Consider the following 25,793-nt stretch of genomic DNA (forward strand, 5'->3'; position numbering starts at 1 on the left):
TGTTTGGGGTCCTCTGGTCAACCTGATGCCCGTAGCCGTAACTGAAAGGAAACAGAGCACTTAGGAGAAAACCCCAATGAGAGCATGCACAAAAAGAGGAGAGAGCCAGAGAGAGTGAGAGGGAACGAGAAGGACAGAGAGGACCCACAGGCACCAGCCCATGTTCGGCCGGAGCAGCAGCAGACTGAACAGAGACATATGCCCACAGGGAAAGAGTGCAAAACAGGATCAAAGAGTCACTACGGCAACCTGCATGACAGAATTAAAGCCAAACATTTGATAGAGAGAATAGGGAAGGATTGAAGAGAGAGAAGAGGAGGTAGCATATCTGTATCAGGGACCGCTGTCGCACGCACTTAACCCTACACACACAACTTTGTACAAGCTCTCCACTTTTATTTTTCCCCTTTCCCTTTGCCTTGACCTCCATCTGCGTTAGGCCGATTATGCTCCAGGCTCAGATTTCCACCGGTCACCTTAAATCACAAATCAAAGACAACAAAATGCTTCCAGATTGTAAGTAAGGTGTGTGTGCTGTACAAACAAATAAATCAAGTCAAAAAGGACACATGTTATAGAGGCATCTAGATGGCATTAACTTGCATGCTTTAATATATTGTGAAGTTCTTTGTATGTGTTTTTTTTTTTAATGGTGCTCCATAAAAAGCACACTCAGTTATCCATTTCATGTAGTTAATATATAGTGAGTTTTAAGCCATTATTGTTACCTCATCAAAAACATACCTGGAGTTGTGTTCTGTTTCATTCACGTTTGAGAAATCCTTTATTATTAATCTATCTACATCTCACAAGAGCAAAATGGTCTATTCTACCTTGCAATAACCTGAAATCTGCTGCTTCATGATAACAGCTACCTTTTACCTTTAGTTTAGTAGAGATTGGAAAATCAAGGACAGTGTTTTCTGTTTGAGAGAAGAACACAGCCTAAATATGCAGGGTTTGTGTGTAAAACATGTGAATAAAATAAAAAAAATAATTCTAGGTATGTTTTTGATAAGGAAAAATAACATAGATCAGAAAATTACAAAATAGTTTAATAGTTGTGATTCAGTTGCATTATTTGAGTCAGTAATGCATTGGTTTATAAAGGTCTAACAACAACCTTTTAACTATGTTCAGTTAAAAAATTGATAATAGCAATAATTAATTTTTTATCTTTAATTTCTAACATACATAAACAGTTTTGAAAAAGCAAACATACAAACATAAAAAACTGCAGTGTATATTTTATACATACAAGAAAGCAGATGTTTAGTAATGTATTCCTCCAAAATGAAATGGGATGTCCCATTTAAAAAAAGAACAAGTGATTGAGTACATTAAAGAAAATACTGAAGAAATGATGAGAGTTTGTGGTACAGAGGCACAGTTGCAGGCACAGTCAGGAGGGCAGTGTGCAGAGGACCGGGCCTGCTACACAAACCACAGGGAGGGAGGGCTCTTCACACACAGGGAGGGAGGGCTCTTCACACAGTTGGAAGGCATTAGGTTGTCGGACAGGGACTTGTCAGACACAGCTGTTGCTCTGTCTGATTGATAGAATGTGTCTTCTATTTAAGTCACTTATCATAATGATTATGTCAAACTTAAAAAGAATAAAAAAACAACATTGTAAAAAAAAAAAAAAAATGAAATGTTTAAGCCTATACTATATGTTACCAGTGGCCTATTTCCAGTCCATCACTTTTTGGTCTTTAATCGTTTATATAGAAAATCATTGTAATATTAGCACAGCTCTACAGGAAAACTGGAAAATATATTTTGCACATTTCTAAAAGCATTCTGAATTTGGTTGCCCGTTCTTCCAACTGTGTCCATAGGTTCACACAGCACTTGTTATGATTAGTTGTACTTGTGGAAGGTACATAGCAGTACTATGTTTGCATGGGCACATTACTACTTGGACTCACAAAACTATTCAGATTAAATATTCATACATGGTGTAACACACACCAATATGTAACTACTGTACATAACACAAGGCTCTGACTCCGCAACATCTTACAATACACCCACATCCATCAAGTAAATCACTCAAAACTAGTGAATTGTATGACCTGGGCTCCACCATGAGAGGGTTAGTGTTACCTTTGTAGCAGTAAACATATTTTGACTTGTGGAAAACATTTCTCACAGGAAATATCTTGATTTGTGTGCTCTTCAACTGAAAACGTACAACACTAAAGTGAACTGTGAACATGTTAAAAAAAAGGAGGCCAGGGCCTGCTGATCGGACGGTACGAGTGGAGCAGTTGTACTTTCACTTAGCTGTTAATGTCAGTCAGCATTAACAGCATCATATCCTGACAGGTTCTGTGTCTTTGTCCTCCAATAAGCCAATGAAATTGCCAAAACTCTCTTTCACTCCCTCCATGTTGTCAGTCGAGCTGCCGTCAAGTATCCAGCGTTTTCCTCTGGCCAGTGGCTCCAGCTCGAAGTACTTTTTTATCTGCAAACAAACATAAAATGATCTGATTTATCATCAATGTCACAAAAACAATAATTCATGTAAAAAAAAATCATTTGAAGGTCAGATTACACAAATAGTGACATATTGTGTTTGCTCAGTTTCAGAGCCTGCTCTATACCTGTCTCCTAAAAAACAGACCAAACAGCAGGAGAGGTGTTGTTGCCAGAACTAGAACAAGCTGTTTTGTAAACATAAATGTAGCTGATGGACTATTGTGCTTTTGTAATTATTATTGTTACTACTGAATTATTTAAATTGAAGAGAGTGTTCTGCTTAAGACCCAAAGTTTAGAGGACTTCAATCAAATATCAGCAGCAGGGCAAAATAAGTCTGATGACTAAATTAATGCAAGAAAAGTGCGAGTTCTCTCAGGTGTTTGCCAATCAAAAGGACAAACTGTCACAGCCTCACAATCAAATCATCTTTCAACTTGTAATGAAATGGCTTGTGTCTAGACTGTAGGACTGTCTAGCTGCGCCATGGTGTGTGGCAGGAGGAGGATGGAGATAGGGGGAGGGGTGGGTGTGCTCTTTGTGTCTGTTCAGATGCAGCCAGCCATGCCAGCGAGTGGAGAGGGAGCCCAGTGTCTGTCTGCTGTAATGTGAGTTTAATGACAGATTAAGTCACCTCTGCGTGTTTGGCTCAGAAGCCCGGTGAGAAAGCCGAGCGGACCCAAACACAGTTAACAAATCTGTCTGGGTAACTAGAGCCGCCTTAGCCCAGGCTCGAGCCTCAGACCTGCCTGTCTGGCAGCCTGTTCCAAGGCCCTCTTCTGGAAGACTTTGGCCCCTGCACTGGCAGACACAAGTGACCTTCGTACAAGTGCAGCTCAGCCCCAGACACAGCAAATCCTGCCTTTGACACTGTGCAGCAGACAGCTGATCTAAAGAAGCACCCACTGTCATTTATTAAGAGCTCAGTACTGCTCCATTGTACTGAATGAAGAGAAATGCTTATCCATCTAATTATTTTAATTCACAGTAAAGAAGCACATCTTTGTCATCAAAGTGCAAAAGTGAAAAACTCCATGACCCCAGAGGCAGGTGTAACCCTGTGGCAGTCTGTGTGATCCAAACCAGTTTGTTTAAGATTAAGCTTCCTAAGAGCACTTATGCGTGAGGCACTGGGAAGGGTAAGTCATGTTTGCCAGATGGCTCCAAGGAGGTCCACTAGGTCATTCAGTCTAGTGTCTTCTAGGTCATTCAAACCTAGTATGTATGTCTTGTACAGAACAGTCATGGCACAGTCAAAAACTGTGGCAAATGTATTCATCCAAATCAAAAAATGCACACCATTTTTGTATTTTTGAACCATCTGCACTCAACAGAACAATAGTTAGAGACTAAGATACTAAGATTATGACAGTCTGTCCTCGTCCAAGACAGTGACAGAAAGGACAAAGGCATCCAACTTGACCTAAGTCACTTGACTACAGGCGATAAACTACATGAAGACCATGAAAATGAGTCCAACTATAAGTCAGCATTGGCCTGCTAGACACATGTACAAGAGACAACATTAACCTTCTGATTAAATAAAAAGGTCAAATAAATACAATAAAAATTAAGAAGACAAGTCATGCTGGTTATCACAATAACTAAGAGTAGCAGCTTGTTTGGGTCTTATGGCTGAGGCGTGACAAGGTCACTTTTTGGGGCTGGCCCACTCTTTTTGCAAGTGACAACACCCCCAAACTGGACTTGTTTAGACATAGGCCCGACGGAGATGTTTAACTCTTGAGTTTCCTTAAAACGTCAGTAACTGTGTGGAGTGAGGGAAATCTGCCCATTTTTGCTACGCATGTGACATGGCCCTGGACAACAATTTTTATATTTATTCAGCAGTAAATGTAAACATCTTGCACAAACTTATATTTCAAAAGGGAAAATGTCAAACGTATTGCATGTATTATAGTATGTTTTTAAAGGATATGAAGCCTATGCCTTAAAACTGTCTTACATTTATTTTCTTTTTAAAGGAACTACAAATGGATTGCCTCAATGAATTTTGAAATGAGAGAGAAAATGCAGGTGGATTTTAAGTTTGGATTTGAATATGGGTAGAGAGTGGGATGGAGTTCCAGAGATTTACCTAATATTAGGACACATGCTAGTTATGAAATATTGAAGAAAAATCCTGTTCTTTTGTAAATGAGCGGTGCTAATCCTTGGCCATTGCTTAATTCTGTTTTATTTACTTTCAGAGACCTTCTCTTTCACTGTGTAATTAGATTAACTGCCTTCCCCAAGGGAAGAGCGCAGAACTCCAGTAAAATGCACTAAGGTATCAGGAATGGCCACAACACTGTAGATAAAACAGTAGTGGAGTGGTTGATTTGTCCAGAGGTATGTACACGTATTAGGGACATTTAAGTCTTTTCACTCTAGAAGAGGCTAACAGCATTGCCAGATGGAGGTCAGTTGGATACACTTCTGCAGACATCTGTATGAAGTTGTTATACTGTGGCATACAGAAGACCTACTCAGTGTAAATGTGTGGCCCTTTTTCTGTCATTTATTTATTTTCTACCAATCTATAGTAGTGTTCACTGTAACAATTTCTTGGCATAGCTAAATATCTGTTGAACACCTACACAGGATTGTCTCCCCCTCTGGGGAGTATCACTGAAAATGGTCATCAGTAGCATCATGATTTAAGAAAAGTGGAATCAATAGACAACATCAATTACCATAATATGGATTTTCTATATGAATTAATGATTAATGTGTAATTTAAACTACTGTACAGTCCAGTCCAGCTAAGTAAGAGGCATCATAGAGAGAGAAAATATGGGCTTTCAGTCAAGCCATTTAGTGAGGAAAAGATCTAACTGGACAAATACAAGTGCTGACACTGGGCTGGAGCAGAGCCAGGTGTCCGTGTGTCAGAACATTGGGAGATGTCCCACGTAGAGCAGCAGATTTACTGTGCTGTGGAGCTCAGGTGGGACTGTGGGCCTCCCTCCAGCTCAGCCCGGCGCAGGTTCAAAGTGCCTGAGTCAGAACATTTGTGTTCAAAGCCAAGTGACCAGAGCCAGAGAACAGTCCTCTGGGGTACAGTCAATCTGAGACTGACTGCACTAGGGACATTCTTGTAATCCTTGGACCAATTCTACTGCGCTTAGGAGTCTATGGTGATGATGTCCTTTCCATGTTGGCAGTCATTCTGAAAATATATCTAAAAGATGTGCCTTGAGAATTCCCACATGGACAATGAACAAGCTGATCTTTCTGCCCTTTTAAAAAAATAAGTCCAGTGACATTTATTTATGTTTTTCAAGTAGTAGATCAAATGACTTCCAGAAATACTGCTCGTAAATGACCCATGGTGTAAAGTTTGTGCCTGCCTCAGTCACTGTTCATGAAGACATCTATATGTTGGGACAGACAAAAAAATTATGAGGACAATAAAAACATAAGGGTCCACACAATACCAACAGGAAAAAAGACAAGCCATATAGCATATATACTATTCTGAAATTCACAAAATTTGTTACTGTTGAGATATAATCGTTTTCACAACTAATGACCACATGACAGTCATTGAGAATCTTATGACCCAGAAGGCCAGAAGCCTGGCTTTATGCAGGGGCAGAGGGGAAGCTCCTTCATGTAGACAGAAGAATTGGCACCTTCAGTAGATGGAACATGGGGCTGACCCAGAACACACAAACAACCAGTGTGTATGTGGGTGTTATATGGAAAGTCAGTAGAAAAAATTGAAGGGTCACCAAATTGAGACAATTCTCTCTGACATAAATGGATTTTTACATTGGCCTCAAGTTCAGTCACATTCTGTTCCAAAGTGTTACAGGTGTTAATGGAACAGGAGGCATAGTCAAACAGGTCACAGACTCCTCAAGAAGAGGTTATTGGTCCAGATTTCTCAAAGAAATATCTTTACCACTGCTGTTTACATGTATATTAATATGCTGATTTGACATCAATGCAATGCAGCTGCTAATACAAAGCATCTTTTTGGAATAATTTATGTTGCTGAAAATAATAAATGGACAAAATGTTGAGATAGTTGATGAATTCAAACATCTTGTCATATGTATAAGATAGCACACCTACACACAATGCAATAATACAATACCTTTAGAGTTCTGCAGAAAAGAGTGGAAGAGAGTTTTCTTAGTTGTCTTTTTTCATTGTGCATTTCAAGAACAAACTCTTTCAAATGCAATAATTAAATTGAACACTTACTTGCTAAAATGCATCATTCTGTTAATATAAACATGCTGAGCCACCCTAATATAGATTAATGTAAAATGTGTCTCAAACTCATGTCATTTTGCGTTTTGTCGAAAGGCTTCAATGACCGAAATATTATGGATGGAGGAGAACTCCCAGTGGTTCCCAGTATTTGATGTTAATCACCATTAGTCTGGGGGTCAAATCACATTCTGAACATTCTTCACAAAAGTCTCACCCTGGTCAGTGGCAGCCAGTCGTCCGACTCCATTTGACCATTAGACAAAAGGAAAGGAGTGACCACCAGTGGGACGTTTAGTGGTGAATAGGGTCTGATGGTCTGAACTGTTCCTCAGTGATTCTGAGGAGATGGGGTCAGAGCTGTGGGAAAAGATGAGCATAGTGCCCACACAAACTGACGATGCTCCTTAACCTCCCAGTGGGCCAGACCAGGGCCAGAAAAGCCACATGGGTGGGAAGGGGAGGGTGAGCCAAGGTAGGTGGACCGATAAACAACAGATATACCATCAAAAAGACACACGCTTTTAAGTAGCTTGACATATTTTGCAGTGAAGGCCTCACACATATTCCTCTGAGGGAACTGAATATGTGCTGCATGACTGCTTTTCCAATTTCACCTTTAAAGCAGAAGACACAACACTCTCACATCTCCCCGGTTGTAACAGTGCTGAATGAACTTTCTTTTCATTGCCCTCTTTTACAGTGACACTGACCCATTTGCTTTTTTATGCCAACAGAAAAAATTTGTTTGTTTGATAGCTACTAAATGAAACTAAGCAGCACAAGTTCCAACCTGTAGTTTTGGCAGTATAGATGTAATATTCAGTGATTTTCTTCCCCCTCTCAGACATGACTCCTGGTTCTTTATCATAAGCAGTCACCAGATACAACAAGCTACAGATTTTGCACCACATTGCATTTTTTAAAAAGGTTGGCCTGTTTGATTACAGGCAAAACTAATGAGTCAACTATTTGAGCAAAATTAACTTCCATCAGAAAGGATTTAAGCTGACAGTAAACCCCTACTGTTTGCAAAAATCTGACTATTTTTAATAAGCGGCAAACTTACACTTATCATGACTCAAGAGTATTATGGTGTCATATACATTCAAATCAATCAGAAAGAACCTATAGGGGTACAGCAGTCATCTGAAGAGTGAACTTGGCAGAATTTATGAGATTGAGCCTATATTAAATTTCATAATTACACAAATTACATTAAATCACAACCAGAGATGACAAGATGAAGAGAAAAACCCTTGCAGAGACAGATCCCAGTGTCTCAAGAAAGACATTAGAGTCAAAGGTCTTAGAGCAATCAAGCCGTCAGCGCTGCATTTTAGCATGCACGATAGTCATCCAAGTGCACATGGTTAACTATAAGCACCTCTTAAAAGGCCATCACGCCTTGCACTATATGGAATCTCACACATTGGGGCGCAAGCCTGGGGGGGTAACTGATTTTATCCTGGCAATATGTAAACATTATAAGCATGTATGTTCATACAGTAAATTTATGCAATTTTGAATGAGTGAGACAGACAAACAAACAGGGCTGGCACGTTCCCCGGGTGACATCAGGTCCAGGTGTGTGGAGACTCCTCCAAACTCCTCGCTCATAATGTTGTTGCATAATGTGTTTTCCGTGGGCCATTTGTTTTTGCTACAATTGAATCAATTGACCAGAAACAAAATTACATGTAAATTTAACATCAAAAGGGTAAGAGGGTAAGTTTTGTTGATTGTTTGCACTGTACTTAAAGTACTAAATCATAGGATTTGTACACCATTTACACCTCTTTGTCAAAGGTTAATCAAAGACTATAATCTATTCTAAGGGCACAAGTGGTGACTGTTAAAGGGTTGTATTTTTTACAAATAAAAATATATATGGTTGTGCATTGGTTTCTCTTAAAAATAATAGATTTTAAATCTATTTTTGAAATTCTCTCTCTTCCTAGAATGTTAGCAGGTCACTGGCATTGGATGCACTGCTTTGTTGCTGTTCAATATATTGGTATAATTCATACAAAGCTCACCAAGGTCACAGGCCACTGGTCTATTTTTCCACAAGCACCATGTCAAGTGAAGTGCTGTGGAGGGGGTGGGGAGGGCTCCTAGTTGACCGGCTTCAGTCTAGACGGCTCAATATGCAGTTGACTTTTTAAACCCGCTTGTCTGGAAAAAGAGGAGCAATGAGGTAAAAGGGGTGGGGGGTGCTGCCTGCAGCAAAGTGGTGCTCGCGCATTTTGGAAGAGGGAGAGAGACACAGACCAGGAAAACCTCTGTGTCAAGGTCAGGGAGAAATAAACCCCAACCTTTGATGCACAAGCCTCACTCTTAGAGCTTTATTGTAATTAGGATAAAACAACTGCAATAACAGCAACAGGCAGCTGCTACATTGAAACATTAAAAGTTAACACTCTTAATACTTAAAATTCTTAAATGATTAAAATGTGCAACTTCATTCTAAGCTTGGAAATCTGACATAAAAGAAATGTGAATGAAATACTGTGGCTAGCTATACTGCTCCTGTGATGAGTAAGAAATGACTGCTGCTTACTCGGCTAAAGAGGTGCGTGGCAAAACAAAGCACAAGCCAACACAACAGTGTCACGCTGCGTGTGTGTTAGCGTAGCATCATTCATTCGTGATCACGGCTGTTTACACCAAAAGCACAAACAGGACCCCCTCCATGTAATGTCATGAGAACTTTCTCCTCCGGAAACGGATCACAGTTTAGCACAAACAAACTTGCAGACAAATGTAAGTCAGACAACATTTAATAAAAGATCTTAAAGCTGCAATGCTGGCAGTTATTACACACAATAGATTAAAAGTAAACAAAAAGAAGAAATGGGCTGTGGAGTTGAAACATTCCATAATACCCATCATTCATTCAAAACATGACAAGTATTTCTTTTCTTTGGCTCATAGTAGCTTTCTATAAATAGTTTAGTACATTTTGTTCTGGAATTTGACTGACTTCCTAATTTATTTTCATATGTATTATGTAATCATAACAATTGTACTAATTTTGTGAGTATAACACAGCACAGGCTAAAATTTAACGATTAAAATAAATTCACATATTGATATAGCAAAAACACTGTGGCATATGAATGAAAAGAACTACTGTCACTACTACTGACAAGTAAATATAAACTTCAGTTGAGGGGTTGCCAGTATCAAGACATTTCCGCTCCACTATGACGCAAGTGCACTGTATTGTAAAGGGTGATCTTGACAAGTTAGTTGGAGCCATTTGGTACACGAGTTGCTCACACTGTGTTGTTTTCTTGTTAAGGTCATGGATTGGCCCTTACCTGCGTCTCATCTCCTCCACAACCAATCAGGAAGTCCAGAGGAGCTGAGAGTCACCAGCGTCAGCGCCACAATGACACACTCACCATGTGCCAGACGCTTGACGTTTCAGTGTTTCAGACACTGGGCACAATGTGAGTCACTGAGCACAGCCACCACCCAATGTTTGCCAGGCCCCACAAGTTCAGCCTGTGCCCAGTGACTGCACAGGCCTGGCCCAGCCACTTCCGCCCTTGGGACTGTGGATCTAGGTTTGGGCTATTTATGGTCAGCTGCGCAACTTCTAAAACATAAAACAAACCTACACTTTTAATTACTAAATGATTTCAGAGAAAAAAAAATCTGATGAACCAACTTTCTTAAGGCCAAAGACTTGTTTATATAGTAGTAGTAGTTTGTATAGTAAACTGCCACATTAACAAAACTACTGCTGTACTATAGCAAGTGGTCAGGTGCCAACCACCTGTTGACCAAAAATATCATATCAACCACAATCACAACTAACCTCTATTAAACCTTAATCTGTGAATCATATACAAGTTAGCAGGCTATACACTTTCATGAGAAAGAACAGCTTTGTGACATCTTACTTCAGGAACAGAAAGTTAATATGCACCAGCTCTTTTTCTTTGCTAAAAGTGGAAACTGTTGAATTACTTCCAGCTCATGGTAAAGTGCATTTATAAAATAAATGCAGAGAAAAGAAGACCCAACAGTTGGAGTGAAGTGCAAAAGATCAATCTGATGTGGCTACCATTTTCAATGTTTAGTGGTCCGTGTGGAGATCTAGCCACCCAAACCTGCACAAGTTTGACTCAAGGATGTTCTTGACTGTGTAATCAAGAGCCTATAGCAGGTGTGAGAATGTTCATTTGCAACCAACCAAATGCACTGCGCCTGATGTGCCAGGTGATGTCATGATAGACAGGAGGAAGACTAAGTTTTATAAATACTTTTATAAAAGTTTTGCATCTTGTGTCATTACAACTGAACAGCTAATTCCTTAAAAAAAAAAAAAAAGACAGGAGGTAGGGTTAGTGAGGAGGATTTTCACAGACTAGTCCAGACAGAGAGAGAGAGAGAGAGAGAGTGAGCAAAAATAGCTCAAGGGGCAAACAAGGTAACCTTTTTGAAAAGACGCTTCAGGGGGTGTCTGCCAAGTCCCACTCAATACTGTCTGCAGCCTCTGTGTGTTGCAGTTGTATTGCACAGTGGAACAGAAGATCTTAAAACGTCTGGCTGAATTTCTTAAAGCTTGTCAGCTCTCCTAAAACAGTCAGTGGCACTTCACAGTCTGTGTATAAGACTGGATGTGTGATTGGACCCATTACTGCACCACATGATCAGGTTTCATCATGAACGGGACGTTATGCACTTTGTATAGACTCGTGTACAGCAAAAGCAAACATTTACTAATGGCAAATACCTAGTCTTATTTATAAATAATTGGAACAATTTAAGTTAACATTACACTCCATGCATGTGTGCATCTGTAAAGCACAGTATTTTTTCATCAAGGCATACACAGCATATAAGGACAAACCAACCTGAGTAAATGAACACCTTGTACAAAATACCAAACCAAATCTAAATTACACTTAAGATTAAGATTCATTGAGAATACCCTGGCACTGGAGGCAGAGTGTAGCATGTCCGGACATGTCATGGGGGATGTCCCTGTCCTGAGCACACTTGTTCTAAAAGTGTTCAGAGATGGGCCATGCAGATCAAATAGCAGCTTGTTTACACACCAACTTGCGGCAGACTGGCCATACTTTAAAGACCTGCATGTTTCCATAGAATTAAAGCATATTAATTGTAATAAAGTCAGTGACATATCGGCTAAAATACTGTAGCTGGCATTACAAACTCAATAACTGTGCCATAACTTTTATACTAGAGAGACTCACTGTTCCAAACCCCAATCCTCAGATAGAGCTGTAGTCAGTTGTAAATGCTGAATGTTTATTTTGCTGTGAGAAGTTGAATCTCACTATAAGAGCGTAGCTTATGTTCAGTGAAGCCATTAGCCTAGCGGGTTATCTGACTTGAAGAATGCTGGAGATAGTGCTCAGCTTTAATCATAGCCAGACACGAGTGGCACCTGGCCCCACATCTACATCCACACACATCTCCATTTTAGGTAGAACCATTTGGGGAGTCACTGGTGCCTGTGGGCCTATAGAGACAAAACTAGCCACTGATGTTTGATTTTACAAAGAAGATTATTCACTTTTCTCATTATTAGAAAAAATGTAATTAACAATCTATAAAAAGAGCTTGAAACTGTATTTTGTTAATTGTACACAGGCAACAGAATTCATGCAACTGAACGGCAGCTTGCCTCCACACCCAACAACAAAGATTATGTCTTTGCATGTCACCTCCTGTTTGGAAATTTTATCACACTTAAAAGAGATTTTTTTAATGTGTATCAGCGCAATGCTAACCCAACGCAGCTGTACAGTCCAATATGCTGTAATCTAATAGAACATGATGAATGACACATGTAAACATGCAACTGCAGCAGGCTTTCCACAACAGCACAGTCGCTACAACAACAGCCTCTTACAATGACCTGCATCAATGCTTTTTTGTATTCATATAAATATACAGTCCATCACTTTTTCCTTCTGTCTGGATTCAAAGCAATAGCAAGTTATAGAGTTAAACCAAATTGCTAATGTAAGTAGCGTGGTAAGGTTCTGGTCCTTCTTTTTGATTGTAGAAAGAGCTCCTCCAACACAGCAAACCTCACTCAAACCTCCCTCTTGGCAAAACATACCAATTTCCACCTGGATGGTTGTCAAGTATGTGCCGAAAGGATATCACGGCAGCTCCATATCCTCTGTGTGACAGTGTAATTCCCTCTGCCCTCCAGCCATGTCTGCAAATCTCAGACAGTTTACATGTTCATGTAGCTACATTGCACTGGGGAACAGTGACTTGCCAAGTATTCTGTGCATTCATTTGATTTCTGGCGCACACAATCCAAGCTCTTTAACATGAGCTCTACCAGGTGGTATGAAGAGAGGGTGCCGCACCTTGTCCATATATATATATATATATATATATATATATATATATATATACTATATATATATATATATATATATATATATATATATATATATATATATATATATATATATATATATATATATATATATATATATATATATATATATATATATATATATATATATATAATATATATATATATATATCTATCTATCTATCTATCTATCTATCTATCTATATATATATATATATATATATATATATATATATATATATATATTATATATATATAGATATTTTTTTACCTTTAAGCTTAGCCATCCTCCTTGTAAAAACACTATGCATGCTTGATGAAATGCATTTAATTCTGTGTCAGGTTACAAACATGATTTCACTCAGAAATGCAAAAGCAATTGACTCTAATTAGAAGCTATTAGATTTCACACTTGATTCTAGTACAAAGAAAAGAGTAAAGCGCATTTCCTTCCTGTTGGGAAATATTTAATTTGATATATTTTAAATGATGAGATGGAGGTTTGATTAGATAAACGGCAAGTATGATTGTGTTCCAAATGAAAGAACAGAAGGTGCAGTGAACCACATCATTGAGCTTAAGTCTGAAGATAGAGTTCCAAAGAATTGCAAAGAGTTCACAGAGCCAAAGCTACACGTAAGCAAGGTTACCACACAGATAGGCTTGTATGCATGAAAACTAAGTCTATCACAATAACAAATTTTGAAGTGCAAAATATTGCTGAAGAAAATATAGACGATAGATGTTAATATTGAAACTAATTTATGCCACTAACACAATAATCCTTAACCCCCAAAGCACAACTGTAAATGTGAAATATTGGTAAAAACATAAGATACAATAAATAAACAGCAGAATGAAACACTTTAGTTTAGTTAGTTGGAATTTATGAGTCATCACATAGAAGTTATTTATTCAACCCTCTACAGCGCAAATCTATCATAGTGCAGAAAAATTTTAAAATATCCTGCACTAGAACAAAAAAAAAGTTCCATCTATCATTTACTGAACAATAAGTTGTTATAGTATTTATTATAAACAGGCCCATTCAACCAAATAGTAAACTAGTAAAGCACACGAGACATACCCTTTTTGAAAACACTAACATATAACAACATACAGCTGTAGCGGTCAAATATTTTTACCATCTGTCAATCAAATTTTATTGTCTCCACTATCTCCGTCAAAATGACAGTCACAGACGAACAGAGCTCAACCGATTGTTGATTGTGATATAGCTTAACTTTTGATCAAGATATAAAAGTGAAAATGAGTGATATATTAAAGGCCTCTTAGCAGTGGCTTTCATAATATTTGTATTTTCTTCTTTTGATTTACTTATGTTATAGCTATAGGTTCTGCTTACACTCCTCCCTTATCTCTTTCATTATTGTTTTTTAGCCTCTGCATAGTCTCCACAGTCAGTGTTTAAGTTGCTCTAGGCTTGAGCAGTTAGCCATGATTTCTGTCTGCTCACAACTGAGAGAAGAATCAGCTGAACTGCACACATAATAAAATGTAATTATTCTATATTCATATGATCACCACATATATCCTAATATATCACCAGTATATGACATGGTCCAGCCCTTTTGTGCGGCACCTCTGTAGACAGATTGCAGAGCCTCATGGCCTTCAGGTCAGTGGACACAGCGATTACCTACAAGACAAATCTGAGAGCTTTCATCTGTGTCGGTGGGTCACCCTCAAAGCTTAGTTACAGGCTTGACATTTGCCAATTAACACAATTAGCTTTTGGCAGGCTGCCAGAGGTGTCACATGGCACGATCTGTACACTGATAGTACCTGACAAGCCACAAGTCAGTTTCGTCTGCCATTGCAGGGGGTCAGCTACAGAACATGAGGAATGCCAAGGAAAAAACTGACTGTGTAGTGGCGTGGTAATACATTTAGTTCGGCTTAGTACTGCTCTTAAATGAAAAATAACGTTATAACTTAATTAGTATTTTAAAGTTAACACACTGTTCCCAGCTTTGATAATTTGATATGGACTGTGCTCATATGCCAGCTAATTAGCCAAGCATGAACACACAGGCATATTCTGTGGCCTGGTTACAATTGGTGCGCTGATAACTTCGCCCCAGACGATGTGTAGAGAGATAAGCAAAAGGGGAGGTCTGGGGCAATGACACTGTGCCACAATAGCCATCTCATTTGCAGTTTTAAATTGCACTGGTGCTCTCACTTTTACCCAGCCTTGTCTGTGACTTCTCTGTCTGAACACCGGCTGAGTATCTTGAATAACAGAAGATTAGGATCTCTCCTAAAACCAAGAAGCCAGGAAGTGTTTCGTCTGTTGTTATCACAATTCACCCTGCACTGTGGTTTTCCTCTTTACATTAATGTCTGTATTTATGGTTTCCTTTCCGTGGTTATTGAGCATGCTTATTTTAAACATTTTCCATCTGGTGACAGTAGAGCTGTTTAGTGAGGTCTACATGTGGAGAGCTTGGCGAGTAGTTGCATTCCTGAGGGCAGGCAGTGAATTGACCACATAACACCACACTGAATGACAGCATGACATAACCAGGAAGGCAATGTGTGCGTCTGTATGACATGGAACTCATCAGTGCTAGTCAAATGAGGAAATGACCCACACAAAGCCTAAAATTATAAAATAAAATCCATTGATGAAAAGTGGCACTATGAGTATTTTTTTTGTAATGTTTATCAGCTTAATATATGTCATTATAGGCTATTGGTTCTACCTTATTGTCATTACTGCTGTGGGGGCAGGGCCTGTCTGTTTGAGCATTGATCTTCTTGACCCTATTTGAGCGGTTTAAAAGTTTGGTCTGACCTCTTCACGGTCCTCCCTGTATAAGAGTGACAACAGTGGAAGTGGAATGGGAACTTTCATGTGAAAGTTATGGGGAAGTTTCTCTAATCGGAAGATCTTGAATTTAATGGGGTGCTTACAATGAGAATGCACGTTACTGCCAGATTCTGATATGGATTTTTGCAATAAACAATATAACACTAATACAGAATAAGAAAAATACCTGATTTGCCCCTTTGAGGTGAGAGAGAGGAAAGGGAAATGTCCTATAGTATAAGGCAAAGCAGTACACTATTTTAGGTTTAGCTTTATAACTGACTCTTAATTTGGATTACTTCCTAATTTCAATGCTTGTGATCCTGGACTGCAGGATTTAGAAATGTTTCCCAGTTTTTCTAACATGCAACTTTGCAATCAACAAAAATCAAGTTCACATTTTCATTTTTTGTCATAGAAGCACAAACTATGTGAGAAATAAATATCAACTGTGTAAGATTTGACTGGGCCCCATATTGTATGTTATTGGAAGGTGAATAGCAGATAGTCAAATGTTTTATTATTTCTCACACTGTTCCAGAAAATGATCTAAAACAGCATTTCTGCTGAAACATTATGTTTTTAAATGTTGCAATGTTGTTTAGTTTTTAGCACCTTGTTGAAACCTGAGCAAAAAATACTTTAGACAACCCCCTAACTTGAGCATGCAGTCCATTAGATTTTGCAATTCAAACAGACCTGCTTTGTTGAGGTGTTATATCAACAAAGTAACCTCCCCATCACTCCAGCTCTGCTTCCTTGGGCCCCCCAATAGCAGGAGATTGATGTCAACAAGGAATTTTGTCCCATGTTTCCTTCAAGCTCATTTAGACCCACCCTGCTTCTTAAAAACACTTGCACTTGCACAGAGGGGCCCAGTGAGCTATTAGCCAGCACCACCTTGTCCAACACTGCCCCAGCAGCAGTGCCAGCAACACCCTCCGTCCATATAACCCCACACCATAAACAACCAATGCCCCAGAAAACACATTTACCTAGTATCTGTATGCTCAAGAAATAAAGCACCTTTTGAAGTCAACAAAGTGGTTGCTGTGAGAACCGGGCCAACAGAACCACGTCATTTGTGTATAGTGTCATAGCCAGAGGAGCTCAGAGCTGCTACATGTGACCGCGTTCTCGGGTGGTGCTTGTCAAACAGTCTCATGAGGCAGGAACCTGCAATGCAGCTGCAACTGTGGGGTTTGCAAGTTCATATGAGCTCATTGCAACACATGCTGATAGCTTCATAAAAAAAAACAAAAAACTATATATATATATATATATATATATATATATATATATATATACAGTCCCTGATAAAAGTCTTGTCGCTTATCCATTTTGTAGAAACAAAAGCTTATAACCTGACTTTAAATTAATCGATTGGTTTTAAAAATGTCTCATATGAAAGCTAAAACCCTCCCAAATTATGCTCAATATACTAAAATAAATTTGCTTCACTGAAGAAAGATTGATCATTTAATGAACACAGAAAGGTCAGATTTTGGCAAGACAAAAATTGTGTCGCCTAGAGAAAATTGAACAAATAATTTACTTCAAATACAAAAATATGTTGCATAACATCAGTGAATTAAGTAGTGGTGCTGTGAGATCCATATTTAATATCTTGTATGACTTCCATGAGCTTGAAGGACTGCATCCATGCGGTTCGACAATGATTCATACAATTTGTTGATGAAGTCATCAGGAATAGCAAAGAAAGCGTCTTACATGCCTCCCAGTGTTCATCAAGATTCTTTGGTTTTGCCTTCCATGCTTCCTCATTCATTCTACCCCAGACATGCTCAATGATGTTCATGTCTGGTGACTGGGCTGGCCAGTCCTGGACCACCTTGATCTCCTTCGCTTTGAGAAACTTTGATGTAGAGATAGAAGTATGCGATGGAGCACCATCCTGCTGCAAAATTTGACCCCTTTTATGGTTGGGAATGTAAGAGGTAGCTAATATGTCTTGATATTTTAGGTTAGTGATATTGCCTTCCACCCTGCAAATGTCTCGCACACCCCCATACTGGATGTAACCCCAGACCATGATTTTTCCGCCACCAAACTTAACTGTTTTCTGGGTGAATCTTGGATCCATGTGGGCTCCAGTAGGTCTCCTGCAATATTTGCGGTGGCTGTGATGTAATTCAACTGAGGATTCATCTGAGAAATCCACCTTCTGCCACTTTTCCAGTGTCCATCCTTTTAGCAGGCTGTGGGCCTTGGCAAATGCCACACGGTTTTTTAATTGCCTTTTGTTTAGTGCTGGTTTCTATGCACTGATTCGACCATGGAGGCCATTTTGAGACAGAATTCTACAAACTGCTCTGGTTGACACAGGGACTTGAGTTGACCAGGCCTGGTGGAGCTCTGCTGCAGTGGAAAAGGGGCTGGCCTTGGATTTTCGAATCAACAAACTGTCCTCCCGAGCAGTTGTCTTGCGGGGTCTGCCGAACCTGGGCTTGTCAAAAACATCTCCAGTCATTTCAGATCTTTTTCTTATTCTTTGTACTTGACGCTGAGACACATTGAAGGTGTCAGCCACCTCAGCAGTGGATCTGGTCTTCAGCCTCTTGATAATTAACGCTTTGGTCTCAGGGTGGATCTTAGGCATGTTGTCAGAGGTCAAGTTGCAGTTGATGTGAAGGTCTGGTGTGCTGGGGTTCTTTTTCTACACACCCACTAATTGACTGATCAGTAACTGATCACAGGTGAGGCTGTAATCTAGGATTGGGTGCATCATATGACAAGGCGACAAGACTTTTGTCTTGCCAAAATCTGACCTTTCTGTGTTCATTAAATGATCAATCTTTCTTCAGTGAAGCAAATTTATTTTAGTATATTGAGCATAATTTGGGAGGATTTTAGCTTTCATATGAGACATTTCTAAAACCAATCGATTAATTTAAAGTCAGGTTATAAGCTTTTGTTTCTACAAAATGGATAAGCGACAAGACTTTTATCAGGGACTGTGTGTATATATATATATATATATATATATATATATATATATATATACACATACATACATACATACATACACACACACACACACACACACACACACACACACACACACATGATATAGGACATTTTGTAAATGGAAGTTAACTCCAAAGAACTGTAAATGTAAACTGTTATGCAAAATGAGCATTGTTGTGAGACTCTCGTGGTACTTCTAACCCCAAAGTGACATAACTCACAGAACAGAACAGAAAGTTACAGTGAACTAGCAGCACTGGGCCAAAACATTTCCAAAGCTGTGTGCACTGACCCTTGCAGAAGTTTACTTAGCAAAAAGCTAATGGAAATTCTAATAAATAATGAAAAGACACAGCATGCTGCGCATGTATGTTGTCATGCTTCTTTTTGGTTTTGCCAAAAAATTATTACAGTGTAATTACATAATATTCAAAATGGATAAAATAATCAGAGCAATGTTTCATAATTTGCATAGTTAAATATTTGATCTACAAACTTGTGTTAAAAGAACCAAAGCCTTTGGACAGACCAGTCTTGCATCTTTACTGTAGAGAGGTTATCCACAGTGCAGGCTGCAGGCTCACACACTGAGTAACCTGAATACATGAGTGAATCTGGATGTGACGTGCAGAGCGCAGGATCCTCTGAGGCCTGGCACTGTGCAGGGGTCACTGCAGGCCTTTGGTACTACATGGTTTGGTCTGCACAGAAACCTTTGGTCCTTTTGGACTGGATAGTAAAGCATGACATGAGGAGAAGGGATCAATCTCATAACACTGATGAAACCTAAACCTGCAGTGCCGTGGTTATTTTGGATTTTTTTATACAATGTTTTGATTTCTTCTACACGTTATCAAGTGCTAGGAGTTATCCTAACACATTTCTCCACGGTGAGATTAATTAAGTTCTATATTACAAATAATTCATACACTAGAATACAAAAATAAATGTCTTTTTAAATCATGAGAGTGACCTGACCTATAACACAGTTAATGTCATTTTCAATAACTAATGTAAAATAAATAGATGAATTAATCAAATTAAGTGCTGAAGTGTCCAGCATGTGATATAGTGGGAACTCAAGAAGAACAGAAAATAAACCGCAGCAAGACCCCTGTGGGCGCTGAGCAAATGTTAACACAGAGGTTCTGCCCACTTGAACTTGTGCTACAACAGCTGGTGTCAGAATGAGCAAAGAACCAAAGTGATCTAAAGCGTGCTAAGGAAGTTATGTCCAAATGTTGTCAACTTTGACAAACAATCCACATGAGTCAGGAGACAGTGGTATACTACAGACTATGCTATGGGTATATTAAATGCATAATATGTCACAATCTACAACACTATCTGAAACACACAGTACATACTGCACATATAAGGAGTCAGGCCAGCATCTCTACACATCTACAAACAAAGTTTTACTTCCACAGTGCAATATTTAACACATGTAAACTGACGGATACAGGGCATGAAATACATTTTAAAAAGCAGCATAGGAAAAATAAATATTAATGGGAAATGATGTACTCTTAATTTACTGTGAACTTTTCACCTTGCTAATGTTGCCTTAGGCAACATCCATCTCATCCCTCTTACCCTATTAGCTGGTCTCACGTGTCAGCAGTGTTTGCAAACAGTTGAGAAAAGTCGATAGTTAATGACACTGATGCAATGACACTGGCACATGGTGGAGCAGCCCTTAACCCGGAGCAGTGGAACAGGTCAACAACAAACTACAAGCTGAAATTCTAGGCCAAAGTAAAGCATAGATTATCTGGTCAGCAAGCTCACAGACTTCATTCAAATAGTAAGGACGGGCCGCTTGAAAACGTGAAATGTATTAATTTAATACATTGTATTAGTAATTATTGATCATTTACATTATATTATACACATTATATATTTGTTAGATTACTTGTGATGTATTTGGTTGCTATAGATGTTCCATTTGGAGGAACAGTCATTTTTGAAACATGCCAAATTGAATTAAGTGTGAGTTTGTGAAGCTGTTTTGTGAGTGGAGAATCAGAGCGCTCTGTTCTAGCCTCCACAGTGATTCATTCGATCCTGAGGGAAGGTGATGACGTGACCTACTACTCCACCACTACTTCATGACATTTCTACTGTCTTCTTACAAGACGCCGTCTAAAATCACACACATACTTACACTAGCATTTGCAAGACCTGTAAAGTAAACAACTAATAACTTACCTTAAAAGTTCCAAACAGCCTAATATAAACTGTTGAATAAATGTCTTGATAAACCACATCTAAGGTTTGAAGCATAAATTGTACAAAAGAGAAAGTGTGTTCCAAAGTCCAAAAGATGTTTCATGGATCATTTACTGGCAGGGACAAACACAAGCATCTTGAAAACATATGCCCAGAATGTTCCCAATTCATTTGTATTACAAAACGCTTGAGAAGTCACAATCTGAAATTCTGTTCAGTTTCACTTTGACATGTTTTATGTAGACTAAAGAAGGAACAGAATATTAATTTAAGACTATTAGGATGTTGTAGCTGCTTTTTTTTTTTTTTTTTTATCGGTCAATTGTTCAGTTATACATAGTTATAATTTAGTGGGGCTGCATGAATGTACAGAAACGCAATGCCCAGGAATAGAAAATTTTGTTCATGTGAATAATTCATTTTGGGCTCGACCATATCATCTAATTTATATGGGGATGATGTGAAATTAGAAATATTGTGATGCACACCAGCTGATTCTCCTCTCAGTGGTGAGCGCAGGCAAACAGAGGCAAACTGTTAAAGCTCAGAGCAACTAAAACACTTAATAGCAGAACTTACATATAACTTCAGTAGCTCAAGACAAATAATATTACAAAGCAACATTATATATAGATATATTGTCAGTTGTCAATAATCCATTTACTTATTTGATATACCTTGATTACTACCTAATAATGTGGAAATGTAGTGTTAGTGGTTTTCATATTCTGCAAGAGCCTGTTTTTCCTATCGATCAGATTGTATTTTGCACTGAAATATGCAAAATACAATCTTTGTGAACTTCAACATGATTAAGATCACAAATGTTCAACTTAATCATTTTAATTTGTGACTGGACGCAAACTCACTGTATTACAATAAAAAACTGCCATTTTTACTATATTAACATATTATCTGTGTTAAAGGGACTATATTTTCTGCTCTGTGTTTTAATGTTGTTTCCTCATCAAAATCATTGCAGTTGTTTATTTTTAATTCAATTCATACATGTTTAACACACTAATCCTGCACCCTGCAGCTCCTCAAGCTGAGTTCATCTCTCAAATTCTGTTCCCCCTTGTCATGTAGTAACATAAGAAGTGCTCCACTGTGTTTTTAAACTCCATACTAGTGAAGGTTCACTAGAATCAATTGGATAATTTCAGAGCAGAAATTGCCAATCTCTACTGAACTAAAGGTAAAAAGGTAACTGCTGACTTAAAAACTACTACTTCATGAAGTCATAAAGTGGAGGTTTTTGAGCTTTGGAGATTTAGATAGACAAATAATAAAGTGTTACTTACACATGTGTGAACGAAACAACTCCATGTAAGTTTTTGAGGATGTAACAGCGTTCTAACGTGGCATAAAGCTCAGAAGAGTCAATTTTGCGTAATTTAGGACCTTTAAATATTACTGGCCTAACCCAACAACACAACATTGCAGTACCTGGCTTGGCGTCCTGGCTGCAGGCTTGTCTTGATGGTTGGCCAGTATAAGGAAAGGCAAAGTACAAAGCTGTGGGTGTTGCAGGGCAGAGTGCAGCTCATTTCGTGCAGCCTCCAGGTCCTCATCAGACGAAGCGCTGTCCAGGACAAAGATCACTCCCTGGGACCCCTGGTAGTAACGGCTCCAATACTTTTTGATGTTGTCAGCACCTAGACATGTCATAAAAATAAATAATTAGAAACACGAATGCACATTGTATTTATATTGTATGCCATTATTATAATTATTGCAATACATTTTGAAGAGTCAAATGTCTTACTATTATTATTATTAGAAGTCATATTGAAACACAAATAGTTCATATTCTGAGGTAATAAAAAAAAACTTGCATGTTTTTAGATGAAAGTGAGCCATCTGTGTAAAATAACTAATTATCTTATTCCACCATTTTAATTTATAGGGACTTTTGTTGCAATAGGCTGATGCTAAGAATGAAATTTAATTTACTTTAAATTAATCTAATGTTGGTAATTGATGAACTGTATAGTGACATTAGAGGCTCTTATCCATTCTGCTCCTTCACTTTCACCTCTCGTCCCACACTTCGGCTTGAGTGGAAATCGAGCAAACAAAGTGGTACTTGAGAGATGGACTTCGAAGTCTCTCTTATCTTTACCATGAAACACTCTGGTGTCTGTCTACTCTCATTACAAAGAGGAGGCAACTTCTGCCCCCTATTGGTTTGACAGGAGATTTCTAGTGCTGCCACAGTTCTGTTGACAGTTCGTATTGTAAGCATCCCTAATTGTACATCTGTGCTTGTTGGCTGCAGACCTCGAGCCATCTAAATCCGTTTATCAAACATTTTTATATATCATGTTGGCTTAATTAAACTGCTTGACATTCACACCTGAACTGTAGTACTGTAAACTCTGCAAAAAGAATAAATTATTTTGTCCATGCTTAGTACATGTGGCAGTTGTACCATACAACTCAAACCATCACAAAACTATTGTGAATTTACTGAAGATTTTTCTGGCTCTCAGTTTGCAAGAATCAAAGACCCTGTGAGAGCATGTGCTTTGCACTTCAATCAAAATGTACTTTTACTTGAAGCTTTTTCTGCACCAAATCTCTGCTCAGTCCAGAAACAGCCGCTGGTCCCTTTTGAGGCTAATAATAACCACATTGTGTTCAGTGATGTGTGCACATGTCCTTTTGCCTGTTGGTGGTCGCTGAAAACTTTTCAAAAACTAACATAAAAACAAATGAGGAGTACTTTATTGTATTAATGTGGTTTATTACTGCAATGTTTATCCTCAATGATTAGACTGGCCTTGAGAAAATAGAAAAAGGCTGCAATCATCATGTTATGCATAAAATAGATTTTCTTAATGACTTAAAAGATACTGTTTGTACTACCCATCCCAGCAGATAGAGAGGTGACTATTGGGAGCACTTGTCCGTTGGCTGTTAATGTGCCACGAAAGAGCATGGGGAAATAGCTTGTCTAGACTTGACGTCACATCAGTGTCCAGACATACACGCACCACACACTTAATAGATCCTCACCGTGTCCCCAGAGGTGCCCTTCCCACCTAATCTGTATACCTGGCACCAGCACTCACTGCATTTGACAGTGTCTGTGTCCAGTAGCTCACAAGCCCTTGTTACATGATCCTCATTAAATGCATGAAGTACTGTAGGTGATCCTAGGCACTTTGATAGAATTAATGGAGCATACCACGCTAAAGCAGTGCATGTTTGACTACTGAACGCTATAATGGTAAAATAAAATAAAATTTTCGAGAGTACTTTTTTGTTATTTTTCTGTACTACAATATGAATTGAACAGTGGAGGGTTAAATAAATTATTTCAATGATAGACAATAAGAACTAGAGTGTTTCATTCTGTTGTTTATAAATTGCAGTTCATGTTTTGTTTTACAATATTGTACACTGATCATAGTTTTATTGTATGTTTTATTTTATTTTTTTTATTATTTGTTGTTATCGACCTTGTACTATAGCACACAACTGTCAATCTCATTTTAAGAATCTAGTAGATTTCTTTTGTATTTTTTATTCCAAGGTATAATGTAAACACTAGGAGTTGGAAAAGTTTTGGAGGAGACTAGACCCAACATGGGAGGTGCAGGTGAAATAAAAAAGGTTTCATCTGAAAAAACAACTTGAAGTGTCAAAACATCACGTGCTCGTCTTGTGCCCCTGAACTCATCCATAGCGGCCGGCATCATAAATCGCTCAGATTCTTTTACTCTGTATTTACAAGAAAAGGAACAGGGGAGGAGGGGTCTAGGCGGGGGGCAGAGAGAGAGGGAGAAAGGGAGCAGATTTCATCATTCTTTACTGTGGTGGTACGCCATATACAAACGCCCCTAAATCAAACGTGTCATCCATGGGACTAGTGTTTTTCCTACCACAATAATGCCCCACCAGACAGCCTTTAACCTAATTCAGAAAAAAACTCTTTTCAAAAGCGCCCAATGTGCTCTGTCCAAATTTGGTAGCGCCCTCGTTGGTGGTCCCGGGTGCCTCTTTGTGTATGTGTTACTGTGTGTGTCTGGGAGAGTATGTTTTTCATCCTTTCAGAGCGTCAGGTTGATTCCCTTCAAAATATGCATTGCACCTGTCATATGTGTGTTCACAACATGAGAAAAAGGATGGCATCACTTCAGAATAAGTGATTTCTGTGTATCAAGGTCTGGAAGAACTATTTGTTGTTTATGTTTGAGCACCTTGTCCCCGCTCATCTGGGCTTCCTCGAGTGCTTCACGTTTCCAGGAAAAACAGCAGCAGATTGTGCAGCCACTTTACACAACATTAACAGGTGTGACGTCTTTCCTCCCACAGTGAGCACAAAGCATGACGCTACAAGAGGTTTCCCTTTTACACATTTACAAATAAGACTTCAAAGTGAAAAACATCAAGGATCTGCTTTGGCTACGCATCAACAAGCACTACAAGTGATGGTAAATATACCTTATTTGACTATTCACAATGTTTTATACACTTTTATTCCAGAGTCAGAATTCTAATGCTGATCGCTGTACATTATTTTTGTATTTTTTGCATCAACTAAAACAGAAATGCTTTGAACATCCACAGACAGCTAAAAGGTTGTCAGATTTAAAAGTTAACCATTTGCAGTTTGTGGGACCATGGTACAGTATGTAACAT

At 38.6% G+C, this 25,793-nt stretch overlaps 1 protein-coding gene across 1 annotated transcript in view; it reads right to left on the bottom strand.

Annotated features, from left to right (window-relative positions):
* Window positions 1-625: 625 nt before the first annotated feature.
* The window catches only part of arl15a (ADP-ribosylation factor-like 15a), a 42,568-nt gene continuing 17,400 nt past the window's right edge, over window positions 626-25,793 (bottom strand). Inside the window, exons 4-5 of the mRNA XM_020937855.2 lie at window positions 22,593-22,801; window positions 626-2,470 (exon numbers count right to left, since the gene is read on the bottom strand). Of these exons, the coding sequence (XP_020793514.1) occupies window positions 2,318-2,470; window positions 22,593-22,801 (362 nt within the window). The 3' untranslated portion in view covers window positions 626-2,317. The remainder of the gene's footprint in view (window positions 2,471-22,592; window positions 22,802-25,793) is intronic.

Source organism: Boleophthalmus pectinirostris, unplaced genomic scaffold (genome assembly GCF_026225935.1).
Source record: "Boleophthalmus pectinirostris isolate CB_2022bp ecotype Guang Dong unplaced genomic scaffold, ASM2622593v1 HiC_scaffold_4, whole genome shotgun sequence".
Taxonomy (NCBI): domain Eukaryota; kingdom Metazoa; phylum Chordata; class Actinopteri; order Gobiiformes; family Gobiidae; genus Boleophthalmus; species Boleophthalmus pectinirostris.